At 48.7% G+C, this 19,697-nt stretch overlaps 1 protein-coding gene across 1 annotated transcript; it reads right to left on the minus strand.

The window, feature by feature from the left end:
- Positions 1-2,364: 2,364 nt before the first annotated feature.
- On the minus strand, positions 2,365-4,361 carry LOC101770180 (amidophosphoribosyltransferase, chloroplastic). The gene has a single exon (XM_004970678.3). The coding sequence runs from the start codon at positions 4,285-4,287 to the stop codon at positions 2,659-2,661; it is 1,629 nt and encodes a 542-aa protein (XP_004970735.1). The 5' UTR covers positions 4,288-4,361; the 3' UTR covers positions 2,365-2,658.
- Positions 4,362-19,697: the final 15,336 nt, after the last annotated feature.

A 19,697-nucleotide genomic window follows, 5' to 3' on the forward strand; every position in this document is an offset into this window, starting at 1 on the left:
GCCGCCGGGCACGGCACACGGCATCATTCTCTCTACTGGGCACCGGCGCCCGGCGGTGTCGGCCGGCCTTCCCTTGGCCCGCGTGCCACATTGCGGAAAGCAGCACTGATGGCCGGGGCCGAATAGGCTTTCTTTCAGTCGTCCGTCGAGAGCGCGCCCGAGAAATTCCCTTCCCCTGCGGGTCAAAAAAAGTCGCTGGTCCCTGGGAGAAAAAGCCGGACGGAGACCGCAAAGATAGAGATGGAATGCGACGCAACACGACACTCTGATGCTGAAAGACGGCCGACGGACGGGGTAAAAACCTGGGAGATTTGGCAATTGCCTCACAACTTTCTCAAAATCTCCCTGTGTTGGCTCAGCAGCACGGTACGAGTATTGCCTTCAGACAAGTTTTTAACGTACAGTTCAATGGCTACTCCATAGTGCTCCCCGTCATGGATTCTGGCTGGAGCCTGCTAGCCTCAAGATTGGTATTGACGTAGCACGGTGCTGAAAAAATTGCAGGTCTCCGCATCAAAATGGAGGAGATACTATACTGTTCTGCCAAATTAACAATATAATATTAGCAACAAAATTAGATCAAGGCAGCTCGTTCTGCGGCAACTAACTTCAGCTGCTCCGCATGGTCAAGGAAAACCATAGAAGATATTGGCACCCGTAACAAACCGCGATTTAGGTTGCCAATAACTCGCAGGCGTAATCTAGGAGTCAGGACGAGCATGGTGCCATGGATCATGGATGTTGTTATCTGACCATCAGCTCTAGCGGCGTCACACATACTATGAGCCAAAGCGCAGCAAGAAGCCAAGAAGAAGTAGGTCTCAGCTCAGAGTTCTCCCATACAAAGCGCAATACAAAAATGCGTGGTACAACCGTACAAGTACAGTTGACAGATAAACCGGGATCACAGAAAGATTATGCTCAGTGCAATGCGAAGGTACAAATGCTTCTCTATCCTGCTGGTTACGTACTTTTATGTCTTTCCTGTAACTGGAAAAAACAAGATATATTCTCTGCCGAAAGAAGGCGAACGAAGCCTCACAGGTCACCCGATGCCATCATCCATATCTCATCCTCTGGAAGACTGGAACAGGCGAGTCTCTCCTGACCATTTAAAAAACTTGTGTCCTGCAGTTTAGCTCAGCTTTGGCCAGTTGACCTTTGGAAGAGTACTTCAGAAAGGAGACCGTGGATAAAATCACCTCACAGAAGCTGATAGCTCACGTTCACATAAAACCAGACCGATTCAGCCATTCAGTGAAACGCTGCGAATATGACAATTATCCGGAAAGCAGCAAATGTCTCGATTGAAATAGAGACCGGGATCAGAGCATATCCACAAGACCAGACCTGGATGTTAGCCTTTAGCCATGGCCTCGGAAAGAGTACTTCACAAGAACATCATCGATAACATCACACTGCTACTGATAGCTCAAGTTCACTAGACATGGGTTACACCTTCACATAAATAAGACTGATTCAGAGAAACCATAGAAAGATGACCATCATCAGGAAAGCAGCACACGTCTCGATCAAAACAGAGGATGATATCAGAGTAAGGCAAAGATTTCAAGGACCAAATTTGAAGATGTCAAATGCAAGCACTCCAACAGAAAAGTGGATTTGAGTCAACATATATGCTACAGATGAGCTCAAGCAGCAACCCCTGTCGAAAGAGCGTTTGTTTTGGACATGATTAATAACCATAAAACAAGAATCCTGTCAACGTCGTGATGTTCGGCTTACCTCTGAGGCTTTGACTGCCTTCTTGAATGCAAATCAAAATCTAAACAAACTGTTGTCGAAAGACAGGCAGCTAGTATGACATTTACAGTCACAGGCTTGACTGCAATCTGCAGGCTATCATGCTTCTAGTGCTAGAGCAGTAAGATTCCCGGAACTTTCATGCTTGACTTGGCACATTAACAAAGTTGTCAAATAAGTAATTAGCAGATACTATTCGATCTCCAATTCAGCAAGGACGTACGCGGTCAACATTTTTTATGGACAGGTCAGTTAAACCTTTGATTCTAGAGAAGCATTGCAAAGCTTGCAACTAATTCATACCAACATTCTGAAAAATAATCTGTTAGCCAATCTAGAGCAACAGAACATCAGATACCAAGACAAGGAAAGTAGAAGAACTCCCCCCAAATATTTCAATTTTTGTACCTGGAGAAGTATCGCTTACATCACAGTCAAAGGATTCATCTAGCTACTGAGCATAAGTAAAATAGATGATAGGTATTATGCTGTAAAACTGATGATCAAAATTGAATTCCACAAGCATAACATGTCAATTGTTAGTATTCAACAACAGATGAAACTTTATGCAACTACGTCAAGAAGCAGCAAGGTGAGAGCTGACTCTGAAGCGAACCCAAAATAGCATCATATTAAACCTGAATTGCCAAAAAGGTAGTTCTTTAACCCTATGCCACTGAGACAATTTTCTTGTTATCCATCGTCATCATCATAGCAATACAATAAGAGTGGATCAAACTCGTAGTAGCGGTTTGATCAATGTCTAAAGCTTTTAACCTCAAAATTCAGATGGATGAATGCAATTGCAATTTGCAAAGGTAAAAAATGCCAGGCCCAAAATTGAGTCTACATTCTATAGTAAGCATGCAGAGTATAGAACCACTCCCTTTCTTGTTAGTCTTCGAAGGCTGACACCAGCTCCGGCACCGGCTCTGGCACAGTGGGCAGCACTGGGTAGTTCCTAGAGAAGCAGGCGTCACAAAGCTCATGCGCTTCATCACCGTAGATGCTGTGGAGCTTGTCGAGAGAGAGGAAGGCGAGCGAGTCGCAGCCAATCGTCCTCCGCACGCCCTCGAGGTCCATCCTGTTGGATATCAGCTCGCCCTCGCTCGGCGTGTCGATGCCGTACAGGCAGGAGCCGATGACCGGGGGGCTGGCGATGCGCATGTGCACCTCGCGCGCGCCGGCGTCGCGGAGCAGGCGCACAATCTTGCTCGAGGTGGTACCGCGCACGAGCGAATCGTCGACAACGACCACGCTCTTGCCGGTAATGACGCCGCGCACGGGCGCGAGCTTGAGCTTGACCGCGAGGTCGCGGATTGCTTGCGACGGTTGGATAAAGCTGCGGCCGCTGTAGTGCCAACGGATAAGGCCCTGCTGGAATTCGAGACCCGACGCCTGCGCGAAGCCGAGCGCGGCGTAGAACCCCGAGTCCGGCACAGGGATGACGACGTCCGCGGTCGGAGCCGGGGACTCCTCGGCGAGCGCGCGGCCGTATGCGCTGCGGCGCTCGTGGACGGCGTGCCCAAACACGACGGAGTTGGGAAGGGCGAAGTAGATGTGCTCGAAGACGCACGACTTGCGGGGGCGGTGCGGGACGAGGCAGGCATAGGACACTGACATGTCGCGGCGGTCCACGACCACCACCTCCCCGGGCGCCACCTCGCGCTCGTAGGCGGCGTCGATGAGGTCGAGCGCGCAGGTCTCCGACGCGAACACGATGGCGCCGTTGGGGCGGCGCCCCATCACCAGGGGGCGGAAGCCGAACGGGTCGCGCACGGCGAAGAGCTTGTCGGCCGTCAGGAACAGCAGCGAGTACGCGCCGGCGAGGCGCTCGCAGGCGTCGCAGATGCGCGAGAGCAGCGGGCGGGAGAGCGAGGTGGCGATGAGGTGCAGGATGACCTCCGTGTCCGACGAGGTGTTGAAGATGGAGCCCTGCGCCTCCAGCTTGTTGCGCAGCGCCTGGTAGTTCACGAGGTTGCCGTTGTGCGCCACGGCGAGCTGCCCGAACCTGTACGCGGCGAGGAACGGCTGCACGTTGCGCATCGAGGAGGCGCCGGCCGTGGAGTAGCGCACGTGCCCGATGGCGGCGTTGCCGGGGAGCTTGGCGAGGCGCGTCGGGTCGCCGAAGACGTCCCCGACGAGCCCGAGCCCCGTCACCGATTTGAGCTTGCCATCGGCGTCCGAGGCGGCGATGCCCGCGCCCTCCTCCCCGCGGTGCTGCAGCTTCTGCAGGCCGAGGTAGCACAGCGACGACGCGTCCGGGTCGCCGATGACACCGAACACGCCGCACTCCTCGCGGGGGTGGTCATCGCCGTCCGCGTCGAAGGAGAACGGCGTGACGCGGTCCGGGAACAGGGCCCGCGCCGGGGCGAGGCGCGCGGCGTAGTGCCGCAGCTCGAGCGGGGACGGCTTGGCAGAGCACCTGAGCTGGTAGTGGTGGCCGGTGGTCGGCGCCGCAGCGGCGCGGCGGAGGAGAGGTGAGGAGGGTGTGGTGGCGGCGGCAGCGGCGGTGGCGGCCATGCGTGCGCGCGCGCGGTGGTATGGGAGTTTGGGGGAGGTGGGGCTATCGACACCCTCCCGAACCCACGTGAATGACCGGGATTTAAGGGTGCGTTTGTTCGAGGGTTCAAGTCGGTTCGGTTAGGTTAGGTTGGATCCAATTTGCATGATGTTTGGTTTAAAATGTAGTGGGTTGGGTTAGGTCAGATCCAATTTGCATGGCGTTTGGTTTAAAATGTAGTGGGTACAGCATGGTGTTTGGTTTAAAATATAGTGAGTTGGGTTCGTCCCCAATAGAAAATATAGCTCATAGATGCGAATTGGAATGGTCCACCCAAAACGATCGGACCATCCCGACCCAGTTCGCTCCCCCGTCACGACATCTCACAACGCTAGGGGTGGGTGCAAGCGAGCCGCTCCACCGCTCCAATCGGCCTTTGCATGGCGTTTGGTTTAAAATGTAGTGGGTACAGCATGGTGTTTGGTTTAAAATATAGTGAGTTGGGTTCGTCCCCAATAGGAAATATAGCTCATAGATGCGAATTGGAATGGTCCACCCAAAATGATCGGACCACCCCGACCCAGTTCGCTCCCCCGTCACGCCATCTCACAACGCTAGGGGTGGGTGCAAGCGAGCCGCTCCACCGCTCCAATCGGCCGGCACGCGTCGAGCGCGGCGTCAGGGAGAAGGCAGCCGGTGGCGCGGGCGCGCGGGGAGGAGCAGGGCGGTGCAGCAGGGGGAGCAGGGCGGTGCGGCGTGGAGGAGCGAGCCGACGTGGTGGGGAGGCACAAGGTCGGCGGCGGCATAGTCGGGGCGACATCAGCTGAGGAAGAAGACAAGGTGAGGTAAAAAAAGAAAAGAGGATGACAGATGGGCCCCGCAGCTGACAAGTGGGACCTGTTGCTATCGATGTTAAAATAGCATCCATTTCATCCCTTTCAAACCCTTCAACCAAACAAAAGACTGGAAAGAATCCATCCCTCTCATCCAAATACGAGATGGGTTGAATCCAACTTACAAAAGTAGGATGAATCCAACCCATTCCACTTGATCCAAAACCAAACACACGCTAAAGCAGCTAGGCGTGAGGCTGTATTCCTCCAAGCCTGGATAGCGTGTATTACTGTACATGAGATATACGGCTGGTCCAGCCGTCTAGGAAATTTTTTTTGAAAGATCTTTAGGAAATTTCTTCGTGCCTTCTCTGGACTCGTGAATTGTTTCCCACCTGGTGCAGGGGAGATTCATTAGGATTTTCAAGAAAGATTTTACGTTTGAATGGAGCAGAGTGCACCCAATATCTGTAAACGACGCGGATTTCCTTCTGTAATATTACAGGTAAGGCAGACATTAAGTATGCAGATATTATGTATTTATTACATTTATTATATGGCAATAGGAAAGAGCACAAGTTTGATTCATCTTCTCGTCGTCGTTTTTTCTAGTGTGAAAGAATATATGTAGCATCAATTTTGACATATTTCAAACCTTAGAAACCATGACTATATAGAATGTATAATGTACCAACGCTTACATGAGAAAGTTGATTGCAATGGTTGAGCAGCACAACAAACTCAATTTAACTTTTTTTTTCTAATAAGACATTGGTGCTTACACCATCAACTTCGAATGCCTTTTGTTTTGCAACAACACTGCATGAATATCAACACATATCCCGAGGCAGACGTGCCCGAGCAGCATGCGCCCGCTTCAGAGCTTCTCCGCCGCGTGGCTTGATCTCTCCGATGCCCGCCGCTTCGCCCAGTCGCCGGCTGCGACAGGATGGATCCACGCGCCCTCCTCCCCAATCCCAGCGGAAGCCCCTCTGCAACCCTTTCTGCCTCGCCTCGTATCGCTCGCGCCCTCGCCGGCCACGCCATGGTGCCCCGTCGTCGCCATGGTAGAGCTTTGCCGCTGCTGCGTCAGACTGCCTCGCGACTCGCACCCATCATCTCGCCGGATCCCCGGCTGCAAGCCCCGATGACCTTCGACCTTTCCGCCTCTCCACAGTCGCGCCGCCCATGAACTCGCTACGCAACGATTCCTCCCTCGCCAACCCTGACTCCGGCAGCAACAGCTCCTTTTCTCGCCCCACCAGTGACGTGCTCCGGCAATGCCGCCGTTTCGCGCTTACCCGCGACGCCGTTCGCCCTGTCACTTCGCCTGTTGCAACCTCGCTTGTAGCGCCTTTCTCCCGGTCACACCAATCAAATCCGCCGCTCGACGACGCCCGTCTCCGCCAAATCTAAACCCCGGCAAAACCGCACCTGCGCCGCCTTGTCTCCAGTGCCCAATGGCCGAAGACTCTATCTCCAAGGTCCTGTTTCGCCGCCCATCGCCGCTCAATCGCCGCCATGGCAGCGCACTCCATCTTTTTCTTCCCGGTCTTCTTGCTACTCGAAATCTCTCTCTTCCGCGCCGCTATAAAAGGGAATGCCAGAGTTCCACCGGAGTTCCTTCGCCTTTGCTGTTTCGCCGCCCCTACTCTGAGCGCACCTGAGCACTTCCGCTGAAATCTCAAAAAGTTCCCTTCTTCGCTTAGACCCGCTTCTCCCCAATCCACCCAGCCATCTGCTCCTTCGCGCTGTGCTAGAGCTTCCTTGTTGCCCACAAGAAGCTCCGCCGCCACCGGAGCACCCTCCAACCTCGCCGCCACCCAAGCCTTAGCGCTTGAGTCTTTCCACCCAAGTCTGTTCCTTCCCGACCCCAAGCTTCACCTATAAACTGAAGGTAAGCTGCCGACCCCTTTCCGGTTCGCCCGACCCCTTTTTCCGTCTCGCCCGACCCTGTCTGTTTAGCCGACCCTTATCCGCCTCGCCCGAGGACTCGGTTGTATCCTTTTCCTTGATCCGAGGGTATCTGTGTAAAAGATTGGGATTTCTCTGCGTTAAGTCTGAGGACCCCGAACACAATTATCCCTTAAAGTTTAAGGGTCAGATCACAAGTCTATTCCCATCCGACCCTTTTATCTTGCTCTCCACCAACTAAAGTAAACTTCCCCACCTTTTCTGTAGCCTTGCTACAAGTGTCCGAGCTTAAACTGCAAGTGTTGTTGAAATAACCGTCTAAACACTAACTCCTGCATTGCATTCGTGTAGAGTTACATCTCGCTGATGGCGTCTACGAGCTACACCCGGCGCCCGAAGATGGAGCTGTAGCAGAGCTGCCACTTCCAGAAGCCGAAGCAGCCCCAGCTGAAAACCAGTTCTCCTCCCCTCCACTTGAAGGCAAGCCCCGGAGCATGAACCCCTAAATTTCTAAACTTGCACATGCCTTCCTTCTCATGATTGTGCATTTACGTATAGGAGTTGTCTGCAACCATAGATGCATGACATAGTTCCTTTGATCTGAACACTAGTTTGTTGGGCCGAGTAGTTGCTATGCTTAAATAGGAATCAGTAAAAGTCGAGTGATTTCCTGTCACTCGCGAGTTATATGAGTTGGTTGTTTTCTTCTGTTACAACTATAAGGACAATGGACGGCAGGGTTATGGTTAACTCTTTGGTAGTCGGCTGATCGTCTGTCCGTTTATTGAACCTGTTAAGGCCCGACAGTGGTGGTGTTCGTGATCAAGTGTTTGAAAGTACTATCCTCATACTCAGTATGGGATGGGGAAGTCTAGTACCTGATTGAACCTAGACGTGAGCGGTCGCTCCACTGTCCTTGGAACGAAGTTCCCCTGCGGCCGCACGTGGTGGCAAGTGTGATTACAGAACGGCAGAAGCCGGGTCTGTGGAACCTTGCACCAAAGGAAGTGGACCCGACACGGATTAGGGAATTGATGGGGAAGGCCAACACAGGAAGCGACCCTCGGTGGTGCGCGGATGTCGTGAGGTTAGGTTCACCATGCATGGTTAAAGAACTCGAATCGATTCGTCTGCCTCTCACAGTTTGAGACTGCTTGATCGCTATGCTACACTGAGTAATGAAAGAGTCTGATGATGACATGGTCTTGATGTTGAGCTTATATACATAAAGTTGGATCTATGCTTGCTTAGAGTAAGTTGCCAACATAGACTGGTTAATGAACTAGAATCTGAGCTAAAACTTGAAAATAAGGACCCAACATAATTGCTTTTGGCAAACAAAACCCCTTAGCCAAAGAGCCTTGCATGTCTAGACGTGGTGGAGTAGTTTTTCCACCGGTCGGTTAAGTCTTGTTGAGCTTAGAAGCTCAGCCTTGTTTGTGGCTTCTCTTTTCAGGTGAAGTTGCAGCTTCAGAGCTTGCTGCTGGCACTTGGCCGCCCCAGCTCCCTCCGGGTTGGACGGTCGAGTGGGATCCTTCCTCAGACGGCGGGGAATGGGATCATTGATGTCCTGGCTAGCCTCCCCAGGGACATCCGACCCCGACGAGTAGCTTCCGCTTTGTGTTTACTTTCTGTTGTTTCTTCAGAACTTGTAAAACTCTAATTTTAACCAGTGTGTAACAACTCGTTAATCAAATTGTGGACCTGTTGTATTCTCTGGAACCACTCACCTTCGTGTGAGCTATGCTAACTCGGTCCTGTTAAGTGGTTAAATCGGATGAAATCCGACGGCACATCGAGTTAACTTGATTAAGGCATGGGTGTCACTTGTCAGGCGACTTAACCAGGCTTTAGTCAAGATAATCCGAGGTGGTTCCGCCACACAATGTCACTTGAACTAGGACGGAGGGAGTAAGCATTTTCAACAGCCAAGTAGTCGCCATGGTTGAAAACCAAACTGGCGGCGGCGGAGCCGTCATCTACGATCTACCACGGTGCAGTCCTAGTACACTCAATTTTGGGCCACAAAAGGACGCAGCCACTGGAGATCCTCAGCCCTCAGCCCCGCGATTCCATGAGCACTGACGCCGTCGCTTCATTTTTTTAGAGTTTTTCTTTTCTTTTTCGAGAGACTGCCTTCACTTTTTCCAATTCCACACCGCCGCTACCCCACGTGCCCTGTGTGTGATGGGCTCGAGGTGACAGGCCAACCTAGGCTAACTCGTGGGCCCACCACTGAGCCGACCTGACCGTGGTCCCAGGCCAAGTGGGCGTAGTGGGTCTGGGTGCTTTCATGAATAAAGTCCGGCCCCGCTGAACATACGGTGGGATACGGGCCATACATACGGCCCGCGAGCGCGTAGAGAGGCCATAGCAGGGATGATAAATCGCTGACGGAGGCTACACGTACGAAACAACTGCACCAATAGAACTGGAATTGTTCTTCGCTCTTCTTGAAAGGCATCGGGCGCAGAAAAGGTTATGGTGCGTTTGGTAGCCTAGGCTGCTTCAGCCGGGCCTATGAGCCAGGTCCGAGCCAGATCGATCAGGTCCATGGGACATAGAGATGTTGATTGGCAAATCTGCACCTTATGGTGCTAGCTGGGCTGGGAGGGTGTTTGTTAGGATGGGCTATTAGTGGGCCTCCATAACTAATCCAAACTGCCATCTAAAGATGGCGTTTGGTAGCCTGGACAGGGGGAGTTGCCCTCACCACGCGCTAGCACTGGTGAAGGTTACCCCCATTGTCAGGCGCCCAGAAATGCACAGATCACAAGAAGAACAATTAAATTGAATAAAAATAGAAGTAATTAGGGAGGTCAACGCTACAATTGTGATCCAAATTTACAGAGGAACAAAATTACATCAAGTTCACAAGGTATTTAGCAACCTAGTTAATATAATTAGGGTCTTGCTTGCATGAAAGTTGAAGTAAAACGCAGTAGGAACATGACGCAAAGGACAATAAGAACTTGCAAATGCCAACATGGATGAAGAGAGCACGAAAAACCACAATGACACCAAATTTGAAATCAAAGAATGTCCACCAAACCATTAATATATAATGTGAACATATAATGGGTCAGGATCGAGGAAAAAATGGCAACCAATTTATCAGAATTGTATGAAATCAAGTCACCATCACCTAAAAATGGCTCATGATACGAATAAGTAGGGGAATCTTGAGAAGGTTCCCTTGTGCCTTAGCAGCGGGCAACATCTCCAAACCTCATTGCCACCAAGTAAAAGCATCAACATGGGCAACATAAACAAACTCAAGTTAGGAAAATCAGATAAAAGTGAAAAAAAAACCTTAGACACAACACATTTGATCAGTCATCATCAGCAAATAAATGATGCATGGCTCAGATTAAGTGTAATACTTGCCTAACAAATAGAACAGAGGTAGGAGTTGCCTCCTAGTGAGGCAGTCAGAGGAAACCCTAACCGCATCACTAGGAGCTAACACATGCTATGGTCCAAAATGGTGTGTTTGGTAGCCGGTGTGTCATCATCGCCATCCACAGAAACAACACTACTGTAAAGGAAATCAAGAAGGCAGCAGCATAAGAGATCAAGTAGGTTCTTATTAAGGCTCAGTTCAGGTGCAGATGCATGCGCGAAGGAGCTGCCTAATAGTGAGGCAACCAAGGCAAGGTATGCCTTGTTTGCTTCAGTATGTAGGCAGTATCTTAAGGCATGCATGCTACCACCTTTACATCATCGCCACCCGAAATCACATAAGGTGTCAGAGAGGGTTGCTTCTGTCCATCTGCTAGGTCAATACTCGCTAAGCTTGAGTGGAAGTTCACCAAGTCACCATACAGCAACTTAACCAAGGTCCACATCAAGCTTGGGGAATACAACCTAAGCTCAAAGTTGCAACCCTTTCATCATCTGCATACACAATTGATACATGGAAATTAGAAGAGAACCAAAATAGAGGCCTCACCACAGGGACATCAGATATGTCACCTTTCTCTCACCGTGCCTCAAACACTTGAATTGTAAGAATTGCATTTGGATTAGAAAAACCAAAAGGTCATAAGAGGAATGTGATGGGTCTGAGCATCCCCTAAGCTCATCATCCCCAAATATGCAAACATAAATTCACAGCACCCAACATGAATGCCTCAGTACAAATGCATCACAAGCATGAAAAAATGTATGTTGGGCCTCATATTAGAAGTGAAATCTCCAACTGCCATACAGACAGGTGGACTCAAAAGTGGCAGCAGAAGAGCAGAAACGAAGAGTAGAACAGAGGCAATAAAGCTGAAAAGACACTAAATAAAGAACAACATGTATAAGAACCACAACATAGGAGCCACTTTATCATTGTCCTACCCAAGGGTAATCATCACAAGCCAAAAAATAGGAAACCAACAAAACCAACAAGGTAACAAGTCATGTAGGTAAAGAACTGCATGTAAATGGGAACAAGTGAAATACCCAAAACATGAACAACAACAACATGGTAACAAGGTATATAGCAAAATAAAGAGCATATGTCACCAATTTAAATAGCAACCTAAAGAACAGGAGGAATATGTCAACAAGGCAACTAAAATAGGTAAACAACAGTAGCAGAATGGAAACCAATAGGTAAAGAAGAGCATGCAAATGGTAACAAGTTAAATACCCAAAAGATGAACAACAATAATATGGTAACAAGGTATATAGCAAAATAAATAGCACATGTTACCAAGTCAAATAGCAACCTAAAGAACGGGAGGAACATGTCAATAAGGCAACTAAGATAGGTAAACAACAGCAGCAAAATGCAAACCAATAAAATTGCAGCAAAGTAGAACATGAACATGTCCACATGGCAAAATACTTAAGTAAAGCTAACAGGAATGTAATGTAAACAGGCATACATGGTATCACATCACAAGCATCACAAGTATATATATCAGTACTAGATCCATCATATTACAATACTTACCATGCAGTTCCTTAGCAAATAGTTAGTACCAAAGTTCTTAACCTTGCCATGCTGCCATGAAACATAATTAGTAATTAGCCACCCCCATGTGAATCCAAAAACCACCACAAAAGGCCAGGTGCAAGTGAGGCTACACCCTAATAGGTCAGACCTACGTATATAGAGATCTGTGCAAAAAGAAGGGAGTGGTCAGGGATGGAGACTTGCTCAATTGTTTTCCCTGAGCTAGAAGGCAGCAGCAGCTACCACATAACTAGTAGTAGTGCTTGCCCAGCTAGGTCCCGAGCCAAAGGGTGCGGTGGCTGTCGTCCATCTTGACAAATGCATTGCCCTGGGACTTGTTGTCCAGGATGTGGCTAAAAGCAACGATCAGGGCCTCCTCAGAGAAGTCAGGGGTCAGCATCATAGCATTGTAGAGGTCAAGCCCAGTCTCCCTCAGTGCTGCTGCCACATTGTTCACAACAACTGTCATGTTGGTGAGGACAAGTACCTCCTCCTCGGACATGGCAGCCCTCTTCCTCTTGCTCCTAGCGCAGCATGCAGGGGCCTTAGAACCCTCACTAGAGGCAGCAGGCTTCACGATCGTCTTCTGATCCACCTGCTGCTCAGTCGAAGTCAGGTCAACCAATTGCTGCTTGTCCACCTTCTTCTCCGTTGTCCCCCCAAACCTAGAGAACACACCTAGGGCCTCTCCAGAACCCATGGCCTAACGGCCTGTTGCCATGCCTCCTCCAAAGATGACCTCCATCTGCGCGTAGTGCTCAATGGGTTTGTTCACCAGCTCAACGTCTTTAGGGTGATCCTGCAAAACAGACAGCAAAAAACAACTACTGTCAGTACTTAAAAAAAGAAAAAAAATTGACAAGTATTGAAAAAAAACATATAGCATGATCAAAGCCCTCACCTTGCAATGGCCAAGGTAGTGCTCCTACTCAAGAGTGATGTTGCATGTGTCACCATCCCAGAGAGCACCACTGAGGTCCCTGAGCTTGCACACCCTGCCCTACCTCTGCCGCCACTTATGCAGGTGGTTGTACACTAGAGTGGCGGTGACATGCTCCCCAGTCTACTCCTATAGGTGTGGCGGAACCGCCCAAATTAACTTGACCAAAATGCACTTAAGTCGCCTGACACGCGATCATGCACTTTAAGCAAGTCAACTTGGTCGACCGTTGGATTTTATCCGATAAACCACTTACACAGGATCGAGAAGCATTGCTCACGCGAAGGTGAGTAGCACAGAGGTTACAACCCCATCACATTAACATAGTTCAACATTTAATACATCAGAGTTTTCGAAATTCAAACAAGTTTGCAAGGTTCAACCAGACGAAGTAAAACAAGCGGAAGCAAAACGTCGATACACGATATCATGATGAAGCTGATCATGACATGAATAATCCTTGCCCTCAGCGTCCGAGGAGGGATCCTACTCGACTGTCCAGCCCGGAGGGAGCTGGGTTGGCGAAGTGGTGCCAGCAGCCATATTATTGACATCACCTGAAAAGTTAAGCCACAACAAGGCTGAGCAACTAATACTCAGCAAGACTGACCCATCCGGTGATAAAATACTATCACCAACTTCTAAACATGCAAGGCCCTTTTCGCTTTGGGTTTGTTTTGCCAAAAGCACCTATATCCTGTCCTTACTTTCAATATTTTAGCTCAAGTTCTATATTCATTAACCAGTCTAGATTAGCAACTTACACTAAACAATCATAGTTTCCCAAGCAATTAGAGAACAAACATCCAGATTAATATCATCATCATGTTCCATCTTTACTCAGTGCAGAATAGCGATCAAGCAGTCCCAAACTATGAGAGGCAAACGAATCAATTTGAATTTATTAACAATGCATGGCAAACCTAATCTCACGACATCTGCGCACCACGAAGGTTTACTTCACTTGTCAGCCGTCCCCGTCGATCCCTTAGGCACGTGTCAGAGCCAACTTCCTTTGGCATGCAATGCTCCATAATCCCAGCCTCTGCTGTACTATGACCGCACTTGCACCCACATGATGCACCATGGGAACGACGTTCCAAGGACAACTGGAGGGTATGCCACGCCCCAGTTCAATCAGGTACTAGGCTTCCCTATCCCATATTAGGTATGAGATTAGTACTTTCAAACACTTGATCACGAATGCCGACACGTTTCAACCTTAGTCCATTTTTATGTAGACAGACGGGGCAAACCACCAAGAACCGAACATAAGCCCGGCCCCATCCATCGCCCTTATAGTTGCAACATAAGTAAAGCACTCAACTTTTATAACTCGCGAGTGACAGGAAATCACTCGACTTTTACCGAGTCCTATTTAGGCAAAGCAGCTACTCGAGATCCTGTCATACTAGTATTCAGAACAAAGGAACCTAAGATCATGCAACTAGGGTTTCCAAACAACTCCTGTAAACGTAAATGCACAAATATTAACAACAGAAGGCATGCACAAGTTTAGCAAAACCAGGTTATGCTCCGAGGCTTGCCTTCAGTAAGGGTTAGCGGTTCTTCAAGGTCTTGATCTAGCTCGGACTCGCCTTCCAAGTGATGAAGCTCCGCGGCGGGTTCTTCCTCCGGTGCAGGGTGGAGCTCGTAGGTTCCGTCGGCGAGATTAGCTTCTACACGACATGCACATGCAGGAGTTTATTTTCAACCAGGCGCAAACACGAACGATGCTCGGCATGGATTACGGTAGAAAGGAAGTTGCCTATAGGACACATCCACCTAAACAAGGTTTTTAACTTCTCTTAACTTCGCAAGGAAGGTGAGGTCGGGTTTAAACTTGCGGTTGACTTTGATGGTGACTGTGCACATTTAGATTATTGCAACTTAGAGTTTGCACAAAGAGAGAGGGAGGTTGTGTTTGGGGTGGTTCAAGTGCATTAGGAGAGTTATTTACTTCTGAAATTTTTTACGTACCTCTTCCCAAAATTTCTTATTTAGCTTATTAGGATTTGTGTTTCTATTTATCTTCTATTAACTATGATTTAAAAGGCCTAAACAAGGAATAAAACCATAAGATATTATTGACAATAGTAACATGAGAAAACTTATTTTTGTAAGAAACTAGACAGAACAAGGATTCCAACAAAACTGATTTGGTATTTTTCTGATTTTCCCTTGATTTAAGATGTAATTTCCAAGTTTCTGTCGATTTAAAATGAGTTAAAAGAGTCGGATTGGGGAAACTTACGATCTGACCCTTAGACTTAAGGAAAAACTGTACCGGGATCCTTAAATTTAACACAGAGAAGTCCCCAGAATTTAACACGGATACCCTCGGTCAAAAGAAAAGACACAACCGAGCCCACGGGCAAGGCGGACAGCACTCGGGCGAGGCGGACAAGGTCCGGTCGCTTTCACGGACGATTCAGGGTTAGGAAGAGCTGGAAAGGGGTCGGTAGCTCACCTCCAATCCTACTGACGAGGTCTCGGGGTCGGGAAGAAACAAGCCGGGGCGGAACAAGGAACAACGGCGACTCGGGTCGGCATCGTGGAAACTAGCAGTGGCGATCCGGCGAGACAGGGGTTTCAGAGGCTCTATGAGCAGGTTGGCGAGCTCTAGGCGATCAAGGCGAAGCTGACAGTGAAGGAGTCGCTGCGCGGGGCTGGCTAGAGTGGCAGCTTCAATTGCAGCGGTGAGTGCGGTGGAGAAAAACAGAGCAGCTAGTGCCGCAAAGGCGGTTGTGGCAAAGGGAACTCTGGTAAGAGGCTTCGGTGCCTTTTTATAGATGCGCGAAATTGTTGGGAGGAAGGAAACGAGCTCGAGCGGGCGACAGGATAAGATCGAGGGCGAAGGAAATGCTCTGTCGCGGCGGTGATTGGTCGGCGCCTCTATTGGCCGGAGAAGCAGAGTTCCGGGGACAGGATCCTCCAGGCATTGGGCAAAGGAGATAGCGTCAGGCAAGCGCAGTTTTGCTGGGTGGAAGGATTGGCGAGGTCGAGCGTGCGTCTAGTCACGTCAAGCGCCGGATTGGGGGCGGCGGCACGGCCGGTGCCCGGCGGTGGCGTGGCGTGCGAGGGGGAGGAAGGCGCGGGCGCCGGTTGGGCGGAACGGCTCGTGCGCAAGGGGAGGGGGACAGCCTCGGCGGCGATTGGCCAGCACAGCACTCACCCCGTCTTGTCGTGGGTGCGGGTAGGGCGACAGCGAGCTCGCCGGTGGACGGCGGCCATGTGGCGGGCGACGCGCGGGCGAACATGCCCAGACGCGCTGGCGTCGAGGCAACATCGGGCAGAAAACCCGATCAGCTTTGGGGACCCTCCACTCACGATTTTCAAACTAAATGTTCAAAAGACCCTTAAACAAACTTGTAGTACTGCGGTTGTAGCTCAACTTTATTAAAATTTTTTGCTTAGATTTTGAAATGATTTGGAGAAAACTTGAGCCAAAGTTTGCTAAAAACTAGAGTTTTCGGACTTAGGCATTTCAGCCGAGTTGATGAAATCTCAGGAGTTTGGCTGTCTTTGACTCGACTTTAGGGCAGTTTTTGGTTTGAAAAAGACCAAGGTGTTATTGAAGGAGTTGCTCTTCGGTCTTAGGACTTCAACTTCTATTAAGGCTTTTCTCGAGTTTAGTTCAAAAATTTGGAGGAACACCCTCACCAAGAGGCGCACTCTGGACGGTTTCCAGACTTAGAGCTGGAACGCCCAGAGGGCTGAGTTAACTATTTTACCCGACTTTGACCAAGATCTTGAGCAGGTTCGGTTACGATTTAGGCCTGGGTCAGTGTAACAAAGTTGGAACACACCCAAGGGACTACAACTTTTACTAAAGGTCTGACTTGAGGTTAGGTATGAATTTGTGAGATAACAGGTTACAAAGTCGAAGAAAAACTTGAATTCCAGGACTTTGGTTGTTTGTAGGGTCCTATAGTATTCCTGTTTTGATTCTTATTTTTGACCTTCTCCCACTCCGAATTAGCCAAAGTGTCTTTTAACAAAAGTTGTTTGAAATAAGAAGTTTTACAACTCTTATTTGGGCAAAACTTTAAGTTTGCATATAAAATCTCAAGTTTTATATTTAACTCCAAAAGGAGGTTTTTAGGGTCAAAAAGGACATTTCACCTCTTTTGCTTAGTGACTAGTGACTTGTTTATGTTTAATTACACCTAATTAAGGCAGAGTTGTTACAGTAGGGCCTTGGCCACCTTGTTCACATGCACCTCCTTGAAACCCTTCTAATGTCTCACACCAATCCCAATCAGCTCACACATGCGACGCAACACAAACCCAGAAGTAGCACTGGTCCACCTCATAGGAGGACGCGGAGCACCACCACTAGCACCGCCCCCTATCCAAGACCACTAGCACCACCGCAACCACCAGCACAACCTAGGGCCTAAGCAATAGCACCAAGAGCACCAACACCACCCACAGCAGCAACAGCATCACCCACACTAGCAGCACCACCGCCCTGACCCAGGCTAGAGGCACCACCAACAGCAACCTAACTAGCAAGTAGCTAACTAGCACAAGCAAACCCAACAGCAGTGGAATCAAAGAACACAACCTCCTCAGCCATTAGCCTAGGTAACCAATAGCATAGATGGCAATTGCAACCATTAATTACAGAACACATGATAGGTTAGGTCATTGCAGCCCTTAATTTCTCAAGGAAACAACAAAATAGATAAATAGGAGGATGTAAACAAACAATAGATGTTGAGTAAAACAACAAATCACATCAAAAGCAATTGTTAAGGAAAAAACAGGCAAATAAAAACATCAAAAGCAGGATGACAACAAAATTATTCGGTACAGTAGTTGTCTCAGCTAGTTGCCGCATTCACCACATCAATGCCACACCATGGTTCCTTACAGTTCTAATACAGCACAGAAAGAAACTAAACCCTAGAGGACCCCTTGTTCTGCCACATAGCCAAAGCCCACTCATCCCTCTGAACACCCTAGGCACGTGCTTCCTACGACATTGTAGCATGTGTGGCTGCAGGCTGTGACTGTGTAGGAGGTGATGAGAAATCCTCCCCTGGGACAACTTCATCTACCCCAAAACCTAAAATCCAGTTATGCAGAATGCAACAAGCAATTACAACTTTAACTTGGGAGGGATATGGATGATACATCTTATTATCTAACATGCGAAACCCACACTTAAGTGCCCCAAAAGCCCTTCAACTGTGGTGCGGACGGATGAGTGCCTAAGGTTGAACAGTTCCTTAGCATTGCTTGGAGTTCTCCTACCCTCAAATTCTGACATGTGGTACCTAACAACTCTATATGGTGGTAAGAAGCCAAGCCGCAGTGTGTAGCCAGCATCGGCGAGGTAAAATTTTCCTACACATGAATGCAATTAGGACTGATCTTCCACCACAGCGTACCAAACAAAATAACAATGTGGGCTTGCAGTGTACCTTGGGGGACCCTCAACCCATCATCCCTCTCTGATGCATCATCTAGGATCAGCGCATCATGAGCTGATCCTTCCCACCCAGCAAGGATATAGGTGAACCTCATGTCGAAATCGACAGCAACTAGCACATTTTGTGTTGGGCTTTGCTTACGGCCTCTAAATGCAGCCTGCATCTTAAATGGAACTCTAGCCAAAATGTGGCTTCAATCAATAGCTCCAATGCAATCCTAAGATAGTGTAGATGCAAGCATCAGTGTACCATGAAGGTAGTAAAGAACAAGAAGTTATGGACACTACAAACAATCCCAAGTACCTTGAAGTATGGGTTCCATCTAATGTTCCCAAGGATTTTAGGGAGTGTGGCACCATCAGGGGCTCTTATCATCTCACCCCTCAACTCCCCAACAACATAAATCACCTACGCAAATTACCTACTGATAGTCTCAATGGACCTCCTAAAGGTGTGATGAACCACCCGAAATCTTTGGTTGTGTCCCACAATGTGAAGAAACATGGCTACCTGCTCCTCAACACTAGTGTGTATGCTATCCTCTAGAAGGTGCATCTCCCTAAACAGGTTTACCAATTAGAGCTTTATGCATCCTTAGCATGCTTACAGACTCTACCTCTATGCAGTTATAAATTTTATCTAGGTTTGCCTGCCTCTCAGCATCCACCACTGCCCTAGGGACCCAAACAGAGCACTCATCCTCATCTAAATCACTCATGCCCCTCCTAAGCCTAGAGTACAAGAATACAACGCATACAACAACAAGAGCAGCAGCTTGAGAAGCCATCCTGGCACGGTACTCATGCAAGTCCATCTACATTGTTTCATGAAAAGGAATTAATTTTAGAACTTATAGTAATGGAACTCAAGACTTCCTACGGTGTGGCAAAGGACAATAGGATGGGCAAAACACGGGTCATAGCCACAACTACTTAAAAAATTAGCTTCCCAGTGGCTCCTCCTCAACATCATTGACACAAAAAGGAACCCCTTATCCAAATAAAGAGACACCAGAGGGGTCATAACCAATGCTGCTAATGAAACTAGCCATCCAGAGGCTCCTCCACAACATCATGGAGCATAAAAACTCCAAATCCAGTTGAAAAGGTGAATCAGGGATCATAGCCACGACTGCTACTCAAGATAGCCTTCCAGAGGCTCCTCCTCAACAACATTGAATAGATCAAATTAAAATAAGGCAAAAAATATTATTGCCACGGCTGCTACTGTAAGGTAGCCTCCTAGAGGCTCAGTGCACATAACAGAACTTGCAATAGGGACACATTCATGCCAACAAATCTACATCCACGCATTATCTACACAGGATATGTTAATAGACGAAATAAACTGC

Source organism: Setaria italica, chromosome V (assembly GCF_000263155.2).
Source record: "Setaria italica strain Yugu1 chromosome V, Setaria_italica_v2.0, whole genome shotgun sequence".
Lineage (NCBI taxonomy): Eukaryota > Viridiplantae > Streptophyta > Magnoliopsida > Poales > Poaceae > Setaria > Setaria italica.